The sequence below is a fragment of the Lepidochelys olivacea genome, assembly GCF_965140295.1.
Source record: "Lepidochelys olivacea isolate rLepOli2 genome assembly, chromosome: 25".
In the NCBI taxonomy this organism is placed as follows: Eukaryota; Metazoa; Chordata; order Testudines; family Cheloniidae; genus Lepidochelys; species Lepidochelys olivacea.
This window is the reverse complement of record NC_140435.1, coordinates 17754401-17766552: the sequence shown is the minus strand read 5'-3', so window position 1 is coordinate 17766552 and position 12152 is coordinate 17754401. Positions and strand designations below refer to the sequence as shown.

The window sequence follows — 12152 nt, the reverse complement described above, 5'->3', positions numbered from 1 at the left end:
CCAAATAACTGGCTCACTATGGATTACTCCCTGTTATTTGGGCACTGGAGAGACTGACCTGATTTTGAAGGGGTGGGGGACTGGAGAACTTCTTTTGCAGCCCTCCCATTTCAGCACCTTAGACAGCAGCCTGATTTTGTAGGAGGACATAGCCAACATTGGTGCTCCAGTTCGGAAGCTGAACCAGCTGCAAAATTCACCATGAGCTCTCTTGTGCCAACAGTGTTGTTTACACTTTCAAAATGATCCGTTAAGTCCATGTTTATCTTCCATGTTATGTAGGATACAGGGGGGAAAGATCAAGACATCCATCAGCAATGCTCCAAACCTTTGGATCTGTTCCCAGAACTCAGACATTGATGATGCCCTAAAACAGCGAAAGGATGGAAGGTCATTCTGGGTGATGAAACCAAATGAACAGCCCACTTGACTTCCTAATTTTCTTCCCTAGCATTGCTACAACAAATAGCTTTGATGCTGAAGTAGGATTTACTGTTCTTTCACAATTGTGCTGTTGTATGAGCTCTGGGAACAAACTGGATGTTTGTGGATGAACCAATTTTGCTTAATCCTACCCCCATGCTTTATAAGCCAGAATGATGAAAAATTGCTTCCTGTTTCAGCTTCACCCTACTATCACCCTTTAGGGAATCACAAGAAATTGATCATTCAGACTACCCTGTAACACTGGTAAGGTTGGTATATGTGTAATACTTTGAAACTTTTGGTGACTACAACTTGCTATTTTTGGACATGAGCCTAAATTGTACTGACCTTAGTTCATGGATCTGGAAGCCTGTAGTCGGTGTCATTTTAAACTTTTCTGCTTCAGAAGTCACAGCTTCTCAAAAAAGAGGGCAAACAACTGCTCTCCAAAATTAAAAGGAGGGTCTACAGAAAAATGAAAGCGCTACTGGTTTGCAAATAGGTTGCAAAATCTTTCAAAACCTCTAGGTCACCAGGTGAATCTGGCCTGGATTGATAATAAGCTACTCATAATTGCTATCATCCAATGGACTATGGTTTTTAATTTTGATGGATAATATCAAAGTTTATTTTTAAACATTTTTTTTAAATTTTTATCAATTTACATTTTCACAGTTGTGCAAAATTATGAGTTTTAAGCATTATCTATTTAAATTTTCACAGTTTCAGGAAATTATGGGGGGAATTATAATTCAATAATTACTTAATGATAGTAAATGTGGAGATTTTAACAGTTAAAGGTTTACAATGGTTAAAACACAAATTGTCAACATGACATATCAAAATATACAAAGTAAATACCCTTAAATCCAACTCTAATAAGTTCTCAAGCAGCATTTCTCTTACTTTGCTTATATGTAAATTTTTATTTTTGATGGAAATATTTTTCAGTGGTGTGTGGTGAAATTGACGTTTACCAACATTTACTGATAAAACGCTAATCCTACCAAACTTACCTCTGTAAAAGGAGTTGTTGGTCTCACGTTCCTAGTGGCACAGTTTCTATACTGTAAAACCACTGACACAATTATTCCCTTTATTGGCAATCTCAGAAGAAAAGACAATGCTCTCAGTTTTAAATGGATTCCCTCCAAAACACAGCTGAGGTATATTACTGGGGAACAGTATGGGAGAAGCTTGCATGGCAACTGCCCAGGCCATGTCTGTTGTGGATAAACAGGGTTTAAGTTTTCAGTGCTGTTTGGACTGTTGCCATTCACCAGAATAAAATTTATGATTTTTCTTTCACAAGGGGGTTCCATGTGGTGGGCAAACTCCTTGGGATAAGCCTAGACTTTGAATCAGAGATAGTATGATTTTTACTCTCAGCTCTAAACTGGCTGAGAAATGTTTCTGTGAGCTTTGTTTACCCGCTTGTCAACAGCCTCCACTATCTCCAGGCCTATATATACCCACGGTTAACCATGGTGTATTCACAAGCACTTCTTTCATGAAAATCCCTGGAAGCCTATGAATGTCCAGAGCTTCATGACTCAAATGGGGCCCAGGTCTAGAGGAGTCTCGGACCCAGATAATTGTCTCTCTGCTGTTCCTAGTGCATAGATCAAGCCTGATTTATTCCTCTCCTCTGTAGCGTGGGGAAGTTGTAAACTACAGAGAGGTACTGTAAGTCTCTGGCAGTTCCCTTTCCCAATAACTCTCCTGTCATAGCACACAGGACAGAAAGTCCCAGGTCATGAAAATCTGATTATGTCATTTTAACATCCTTCTCCATGGAAGACTAGAAATAGTGAGGCTATTAAAACAGGGGAAGCTGTCTTTGAGACTTGAAGGACAGAAAATAACTCTACTCCTGATTTTATACTTTACACACAAACACTTGGCACATGAGTCTACGTGTGCTGGGTTATTGTTGAACTGTGGAAACTCCATGGAATGACTTAACTTGTTGCCATGTTACAGTCTAGCAGCAGGGACTGTGGACACTTATTGCCACAATCAGTTTTCCATGCTGCCTCTTACCGTTAGTGGCTCATTTGACTAACTTATCTTAGTCTTCTGGCTCTATTTTCACAAGAAGGGACTCCCCTGAATGACTGGCAGGCTAAAAACTCATCACTACTACTGCTCAGTCTTGACCTGGAAGGGCTATTTCTAATGATGAGCAGGGATTTCAGTCTCCACAGCCCATTCAATTATTCGCCCCTGCCCCCGTGCAACTGTCAGCCCAAGTTCCAATTGGTATAAATCATAAATAATAATAATAATACTTAACACTTCTCTACCACCTTCTGACTATCTCACAGTACTTTAAAACATTAGTTAATACTCACACCTTCATGTGATATGTATATTTGTATTCTTAGTGTACAGATGGGAAATTGAAGCAGACAGAGGGAAAATGAATCCGGGGTCCTGCTTCCCACACTCTTGTTTAACGACTACGTCACACACCCTCTGATCTGGGAATGGAACCCAAGAGTCCTGACTCCAAGTACCCTGCTTTAACCACATCACCAATTGCAGAGGTGGCTTTTTAGATGTAAACAAGCGTCCCTAAGGATTGGATTGAGACCCACCAAACTCACTTCAAACGGGGGCAACTAAGCAGCTGATGTGACATGCAATCATTCTGGGCTGGGGTTGGATTCAAACTGGTGACAGGAAGGTGAAAAACCCCCTGAATGAACCAAAGGCAGCAGAGACTTCTGCTGTCATTCTGCTCTAATAACAAAGAGCTTCCCCTCATCTCAACCTCCTGGGGGAAGGGGACAGCTTCCTCACTGACAGTGTGTGTGTGTGTGTTGGGGGGGGGGGCAGCCTGAGACCTCCACCAACCCAGAGGGGGCCATTAGAGACTACCCCCTCCCCACCAAGGGGGGCAATTAGAGATCATCACCACTGGAGCAGAGAGAGACCTCCCACCTCCCCCCATGTGGGGCAGCTAGAGACCTCCCCCACCACTACCAATGGGGGCAGTGAGAGACCCTCCTCCTCCTCCCCTACTCATGGGGGGCAGTGAGAGACACCCCCCTCCTCCCCCACCACTACCCATGGGGGGCAGTGAGAGACCCCCTCCTCCTCCCCTACTCATGGGGGCAGTGAGAGACCCCCCCCTCCCCTACTCATGGGGGGGCGTGAGAGACCCCCTCCTCCCCCACCACTACCCATGGGGGGCAGTGAGAGACCCCCTCCTCCTCCCTTACTCTTGGGGGGGAGTGAGAGACCCCCTCCTCCCCCACCACTACCCATGGGGGGCAGTGAGAGACCCCCTCCTCCTCCCCTACTCATGGGGGGGCGTGAGAGACCCCCTCCTCCCCCACCACTACCCATGGGGGCAGCGAGAGACCCCCTCCTCCTCCCCTACTCGTGGGGGGCAGAGACTCCCTTCTCCCGCACCATGACCAGGGGGGAGGGGCAGCGAAAGGTTCCACCCCCCCACACGAGAGGCGTGGCCTAAGGTTTCGGCCTCGCTCGGTCCCCCCCCCCCCGGGTGTGCGTGCGTGCGTGCGTCACGGCTCCACGCGTACGGGGCGCGCCGCGTCGTCGTCCCCGTGCGTTCCGCGTCACCCTGGCCTGGCGCGCGGCTGCGGCGGCCGGCCTGTTCCGCTCCCAGCGCCTCGGGATCGGTCCCGCTGCGGCCCGCACCAGTTGATTCGGCTGCGTCCGGCCGCCCGGCCCAGGGGACGGTTGCTTCGTTGGCGTCCGGCCTGGTGCGCGCGGCGGATCCAGGGCCTCGCGTAGCGCGCTGCGCCGGGCTCCGTGAGGCGAGGCCCCGCCGGCCTGAGGGGGGAGCCCCGCTCCTCGCCGCCGCCATGAGCGTGGAGGCGTACGGCCCCAGCTCGCAGACTCTCACCTTCCTGGACACCGAGGAGGCCGAGCTGCTCGGCGCCGACACCCAGGGCTCCGAGTTCGAGTTCACCGACTTCACCCTCCCCAGCCAGACCCAGACCCCGCCCGGGCCCGCACACGGGGGCCCGGGGCAGGGCCCGCCGGGCCCGGGGCAGGGGCCGCCCGGACAGATCGAGGCACAGGTGCGTCCGCGCTGTGGGTGGCCTGGGCGGCGGCGGCGGCTTCCTTCCGCCGTGGGGGGCCCGGGGAGCGTGGGGCTGAGCGATGGGCCCGCCCCTGTCGCGGGGCCCCCGCCCAGCTCCCCCGAGCTTCGGCCTGGCCCTGGGCTGGGGGTTCCCCCGTGGGCGGCCGCGGCAGCGCGCCCCGGAAAGGAGCCCCGCTTCCCGGCCCGGTGCGGGCCAGGCGGCTCCTCTGCAGCTGGGCCTGAAAGCCCTGTCCGCCCTTAGCCCGGCCAGGGCTCCCGCCGGCCCAGGCCGGGGCACCGCGCCCGCGGGCTGCGAAGATTTGCGGGCCAGGGCGGCACTGGGGCCGGTGCCCTTTTCCCCTCTGAACACACATGGCGGGCACGGGGGAAACCCTGCGAAAGTGTCCCATTTCGCGGTTGCATCATGAAGAATTTGTGACTTCCTGCGGTAGCGAAGTGTCGCTGTGGGGAGCAGCTGGCTGAACCCTATCTAGCTTTTGCTGCTCGTGGAAAACCAGGAAAAAGTCCGGTGGCATGTCCCCTTCCCTCGCTGAGATTTATTTTGAGGAAACAAATTCTGGAAAACATTTCATGTTTCTAAACTATTCCTCCTCTCCCCCCCCCCCCCCATTATCCATCTTTTCCCATGGCATTGTTGCTAAGCTGGTTTATTGTGGGTTTGCATGTGTGTATGTGCCTGTCAACACAACCTGGGATTGAAGTTTAGAGACTTTTAAAATGTAATGGGCAAAATAGAAAATGTTTTTAGGGAAATGTGATGGCAACGAATATACCACTATGCATTAACCTTGTGTAGTGTCTTTATTGATATTGAAAAAGAAGGGAAACCAGGATTTTCTTGGAATAGTGAGGGAAAGAAAAGAGGAAGTTAGTGGGATTAGGCAGTTTCCACGGTATGCATCCGATGAAGTGAGCTGTAGCTCATGAAAGCTCATGCTCAAATAAATTGGTTAGTCTCTAAGGTGCCACAAGTACTCCTTTTCTTTTTGCGAGTACAGACTAACACCGCTGTTACTCTGAAACCAGTGGGATACATGTACACAATAAGAAAAGGAGGACTTGTGCACCTTAGAGACTAACCAATTTATTTGAGCATAAGCTTTCGTGAGCTACAGCTCACTTCATTGGATGCATAAAGTTTGAAATACTATAATTGAGGGTAACATAAATTTAGGTTTTATGACTCTGTATGTGGGAAAAAAATTACATTGCTGTTTTTAAAAAAACCTGAAGCTTCAAAATTGCTGTAATACTTAAAAAGATCACAGAATATGCAAATTAGTCAACTGCATGGACAAACTTCATAGACAAGCAAATACTGATATAATCCCAATACCAACAATGAGCTGTTTGTAAACATGTAAAAATGTACAGATTAAAATGCAAATTAAAAGGTGAATTGAAGTGCTATTAAAATAAGTTTAAGATCCCAATTCAAGAATACTATGCGGACTTTCATTTCTCCCTTTACTTATGAAGACTTATATTCAGAGTTCTGTTCTCTCCTACAGTTGTCAGCTGCCTAAGGCAGAATTGGGGATACAACTCCCTGAGCTGTTTTAGGTGTTCTTGATGTGTTTTACTGTAAGAGAAACCCAGATTCCTAAACTCAAGTCATGGCAGTTAAAAGGATTCTCAGTTCATCTTTATTGGTCTCTTTACTCTGTTATCAGATCTTAGCAAAAACCCAAATTAGATATATATATTGAGACAGAGGATTTTTTTATAGAAGATTAATAAATAAAAGAGGTGGAAAGAGTAACAAAATTGCATTTTTTCATGCTTCACTTGGTTACCATCTTATCCACATGCTGTTTGTATATAACCTTCTAGTTAGATTACCTATACAGTAATCTTCTACATGTATAGAAATAATCACACATCCTACAAAAGAGAACCATACTAATATCATATGTTGTCCTCCCAAAAGTTTTTAAGGTCTTTTGTAAGATTCTAAATAAATTATACTTCGTAGTTCTATCACATCTGCTTAATATTCCCTTCAGATTTTTCTGGTTAGAAGTCTTACAGGTGCTAAAATTCCCTGACTGAGGATTAATACCAAATACAGTTTCCTTTAAATATGTGGTTAGAAAGGAAAACAAATGCAGAAGTTAAAACCTATGTGCAGTATGTTTAGGTACTAACAGATAAAATCTGTAGCCATCCTGTGGAAAAAGTTGTTTTTATATCTCTTTAACAAGCTGCTGAAACAATGTCTTTAAGACACTTTTACAAACTGTCATATTTTTCTTGATACTCATTTTGCCTCCAAATACTTGTTTCACAGCTTGATTCTTTTTTAGATGTTGTACAGGCAATGTTCCTTTTGAACCACAACATAGCAAGAACTATAGCAAAACTAAGGAGATCTAATTGCGTTATGTAGCTGTCCAGTCCTGTACATTTTAGCAGACTCAACTTGAGGTCATATAGATTGGGGTCTTTCCCAAAGGCTTCTGGGAAATATTTTCCTGCCTTAAGTAGATACATAAATTTGTAATCTGCCTGTGCAGGAGAAGTAACTAAAAATATAACTTATAGGGCCTGAAAGTTGATCACTTTTAAGTATTTTTTCACTTCATTAAATCCAGTTTAATCTTATTTTTAAATATGAGCACATTGTTTACTTGCTATGGAGTAATGTTCAAATGTCTCCCTAACTCCTAGGTGTTAGGAGGAGAGAGAGTTAAATATGTTTCCTTCACCCACTCTTCTAACAAAGTATGGGCAATTGATTCTTCTCTCCATCATGACTTTCTTCCTCTAATGTATGGTAAACCATGAATTTGAGCATTTGTTGAAGTCGGGTGGTGTCCCACCACTGACAAAAGGTATAAGGGGGTCAGCAGTGCAAAAGTAATGGCCATACTATTTTTTCTTGCCAAAAGTCAGCTGCTTCAACCAGCCACCTGTAGCTCATACATAATTGGCCTTTTTAGATGCACTATGATGTTTCTGATTTTTTCACTACAGCTTCTATTTGCTGTCTTACCCCGTTGTCTCTTACAGCTTGTTTGTTTTCCATTTCCCCACTCTTCACAGTATTCTCTAAACTAGCATTTTAATTTGTAATGTTGGCATAAGTAAGTTAATACTTACAAGTTTTTGAAGGTTAGTGTAGACAAGTCACACTCTCTCTCTCTCATGTGCTAAACTGATTGAGTGACTACATCAGGAAAGGAAGGATAGTCCAGTGGTTAGGGCTCTAGCCTAAGACATGGAAGATTTGGATTCAATTCTGTGCTTTATCAGACTTCCTTTGTCACCTGGGGAAAATCAGTTAGCCTCTCTGGCAGTTCCCAATCTGTAAAATGGGGATAATAGTTCTGCCTCACCTCAGAGGGGTGTTTCTAGGATAAACATTAAAGATTGACGTCTTCGGGTACTATAGTAATGGGGGCCATGTAAGCACTTACAGTAGAAAAGTAGTGTGCCTTGTCTACGCTAATTTTTAAAATACGTAAGCATGTTAACATCAAACCTTATAATATGCTAGGTAGACAAAGCCCAAGTGCCCTAAGATTTGTACATCTTACTGAGAAACCATGGTTTGATTGCTACCATTGTCTGTTTTGTGATTCTCATTTTCTGTATCGTGTTAAACTTAGATTGTGAGCTGTTTGGGGTTCTCTGTTTTGGTAAGGTACCTAGCACATTTCTGGATGCTTAAAAAATAAATACTCATGATGGGACAGTACGCTGTCCTGTCCTGGGGACAACAACCGTGCTGTGCTGGAATGGGTCTTCCACCCAGTACATAGCCCTGTAGCCTGAAATGAAGCCTGTTTATGTGAATGCTGGAAGAGTTCCATATACTTGTTTAAGTCATTAATGTTTATCCCACTGTAGCTTTAAGCTTGGTACCTATCTTATAAGTGGAAGGGCAATAAGTGGATACATTTCGACCTATGTCTAGATCAGGGGATTGCCAGACACTGGTGTTTTTTTGTTGTTTTCTTTCAGAAATTTAGAATGGCACTTCCATGATATTTTGTTACCACTGACTTGGGAAGTAGTCATATATTCAGGAGAAGTCTCTATTCAAAGAATCTTTCAGCTACTTTACCTAAACAGGATAATGCGCTGTGTAATTTTCTCCTGAGTCTGATAGTGTTGCTGATTAGCTTTGCAAGGGAAGAGAACAAAAATGCTGAAGGACAGACCAACTCTTTTGTGGTGTCAGTATTTTTGTCTAAGCTCCCATCTTTCAAAATGTTTATTACTAGGGTGCTAAATTCATTTTTTAAGATGAACACAAGACTTCTTTAATAAGCAGTTTGTGCCAGATCCTTAACAATATGTATATAGGCTAAAATTACAAGAAGGTTTTGAAACAGTAGTTGAATCACTTCCTTATTACTTGCCTGCCAAGCCCTGAATCTAGGCTACTGATTGTACCTAGCAACAGGTGACATCACGCAGCTCCGTATGATATCTTGGGTGTAGCTGACATGGTCAGTTGTTGCAGGAGTACGGCACAACTCTGCTCTTAGCTGTTGAAATACTTTTAATTTCAGTGCCCTTTAAAATGAAAACCTGTACAGTTCCACAGAAGCTAATTATCCACTTTGACATCTAAATTTATATAAGCAGCCAAACAGTCTGATTACAGACAAGGCAATTGACAAGTTTAATGTATAATTGCTTTTTGAATTTAGGCCATTTACATTCATAGTGCACCAGTATGTGCTCATATTTGTACTGTAAGAAATTCAAATTATTTGAAGATCTGAATACGCTTTTGTCATGTTTCATGGCCCATTAATGATATTTTACGGTTACAAAATTGCTCTATATATTTAAGGAAGTTACCGGTTATCATCTTTTCTATGTCTTCCAGGGGACTGTTGTGCAGTCATTTAGCTGATGAAGTTTGAATTTGTCTGTCTTTGGAGTCAATCCGACATGCTGTTGTTCAGTATTGCAATCCCTGTGGCCACTGGAATTCTTCTTTCCTCTGTGAACCTTGATTCCTCATATAGCAGCACTCTTTAAGCCCCTGGGCTGACTACAGATCTTTTAAATACAAGCAATACTTTGAGGAGGTAGTTACACTAAAGAGCCATACTTTTAGGTTGGATGGAAGGTGCTTGGTCCTGTGCCTTGTACCACAACCTGATATATTTTTAGCTTGCAAGTGTTAGTCCATTCTAATTTGTATTTTGTAAATTAGAATTTACTTGATTTTGAGATTAACTCTGGAATTGGGTGTTAATTAACTATGGGGTACTTGGATATCTAGATGAGAGGCATGCAATGAAGCAGATTTATTTTGTTCTAATTTTATGTAGCTTTTGCAATACTTCTAGAAAAAAATAAGGCTGCTTCACTGAGATATGTAGTGTTCAGACAGCACTTTATCTCTTTATATGAAGTCTAGAAAGAATGTGCCTCCATCACTCCTTGGTCTTGGTTTTGCTCAGACTGCAGAGAGGTTTATTCAGAAAATCCTTGAGTTTATTAATGGGGACAACAAAAGTCTGAAGAAACTTAGAAATGAGGTCAGAAGCCAGCATTTTTTGGATTTCATTTTTTTAAGGTTTACCATCTTGTCATGAGGATAGAGGTAACGAGTTTCTCTGTGGAAATGCATATTTCATTGCCTAAGAGAACTAAAGAAATAATTTGAAGGTGAAAGTAGATATCAAGAATAGACTTTGCGTTAAATGTCTGACTTGGTAAACACATTAAAATATTAAATTAATATCCAAATTGTGGGCCTCCCACTGACCAAATCTTAAGCATTAAACTTCCCTTTACTATGACATTCAGAGGCAAATACTTGGCATGCATTTGCCTGATCCAGTCTAATTAACCTAATCCCCATAGAAGAATTTAATTATATCATATGTCCCTTGAGAGTGTCTTTCTTCTGTGGAGTAACCTTAGTCAATAGCACTGTTCCAAAATGTTATGTTGATTAAGCCTATGCTAATCAATATGCTCAGATTGTGGTGTTTGTTTTCCCAGACTTCATACCTGAAGGTGGATTTGGGATTAAGCAATATTCCTCTGTGTTATTCCTTGCTTGCCTGTGGCATGATCTTTCTTACAAGATGATAGGTCAGATACGTGGGTGGGGTGGACAAAACTTTTTGGGACATACATCCTGGCTTTGTTTCTTTTTCTTTTGTTTTTCAATATATTAGCTGAGCCAATTTGCATGAGTGTGTGACAAGCTAATTATTTATCTGCTTTCTAAATGTTATAATTGACACTGAAATTAAACTAGAGCACCTATAACTAACTCTGTGTGGCAATGGCTGCTTTAATCTGATACACTGAGTCAGATTCTTTTCTTGATGACCTTCATTACTAGTAACAGAAGCACCCAATCCTGAAGCACCACAGAGATGCTGGGAGAAGTGGTAATTCAGCTACTGCATTCTAAATATCCCTGAAAGTATTTTATTGCATACGTTTTCTTTGTGCTTATCTCCAGTGTTTGAGGAGCTAATGTGACATAAGCAAAAAGGGACAAAATATATTTGTAGCATGCATAAGATTGAGATTTGGAGCATTAACTTTGCTCATACACATCCTGAGTCAGTGATGCAGAACTGCATGGTAGTGGTGAATAGTGCTCCATTAGTGAAGGTGTAGAGCAGTCACTCTTGTTGTACAGGCTTTGTTGTTCTGGATCTTTGAAATCATGTTTCTCTGAAACTTTGTAGACAGGCTGTCTGTTCAGACTGAGTCTTGCATAGTTTGTCTTGGATTTTTTTGTAGTGATAAAAAGGCATTATTTGGGTTTTGAATTGGAAGAATCATGAAATAGCTAAAACAAGCTTGAAAAAGTCTTATCATATATAGCAATTTTCTTACCAGTTCTAATATGCACAGTATTTTGTGATGCAGTATGTTATATAGCTAATATTACTGCATTTGTGCATTAGGTACTTTTTGTTAAAGAGCATCAGACACACTCAAGGAGAGCATTGAATGATGATCTGCTTAGAAACAATTTTTGCTTAAATCTGTTTTCTGTACTTCTCATTTTTTAACTAGACTTACAAAAACAGGTTATTTTTGTTTGAGTTCATTTACTCATTGATGTCCTCATGTAATGGAATCAATAATTTTGATGTGCCAGACAAAAGATTCTGGCCTTGTGGGCCAGTAACAACAGAAATAGATATTGGGGGGAGGGAGCATAATTTGTTGTTTGATTAAATTCTGACTATGGGCAGAACAGCAGCCCATCTATATTCTTAAACTTTCCATATTTATTTTATTGGATTGTTCTAGCATCTCTCATATAGACTCATATCAGTCAATATTTGTTTTGTTACCACTGTATACTTCAGTATTATCCTTTCTTACAACTACTTTTCTCTCGAAATTAGACCCTTTCAAAAACTTGTTACATTATCATAAGCACTTGTGAAGTAGATTAGTGCCCCAACCCCAGTCTTTCTGGCATGGGGTATAATTTATAATTGGGGCATTGACTATATAACTTGCTATCAAATTTCTTTTTTAGGTTAATGGTCCTGATGGGATCCTCCAGAATGGTGCAGTGGATGATAATGTAGCTAAAACCAGCCAACTGCTTGCAGAATTAAACTTTGAAGAAGATGAAGAAGATACCTATTACACCAAGGATCTTCCTGTGCACGCTTGCAGGTAGTCTGAGATCTGCATG

The 12152-nt window shown here is 42.8% G+C and overlaps 1 protein-coding gene across 2 annotated transcripts in view; it reads left to right on the top strand.

Moving 5' to 3' along the window:
• The first annotated feature begins 4002 nt into the window (after positions 1-4002).
• UPF1 (UPF1 RNA helicase and ATPase) overlaps positions 4003-12152 on the top strand; it is a 28123-nt gene continuing 19973 nt past the window's right edge. For both annotated transcript variants that reach the window (XM_084614610.1, XM_084614611.1), the window contains exons 1-2: positions 4003-4481; positions 11991-12133. In XM_084614610.1, the coding sequence (XP_084470736.1) occupies positions 4263-4481; positions 11991-12133 (362 nt within the window). In that variant the 5' untranslated portion in view covers positions 4003-4262. The remainder of the gene's footprint in view (positions 4482-11990; positions 12134-12152) is intronic.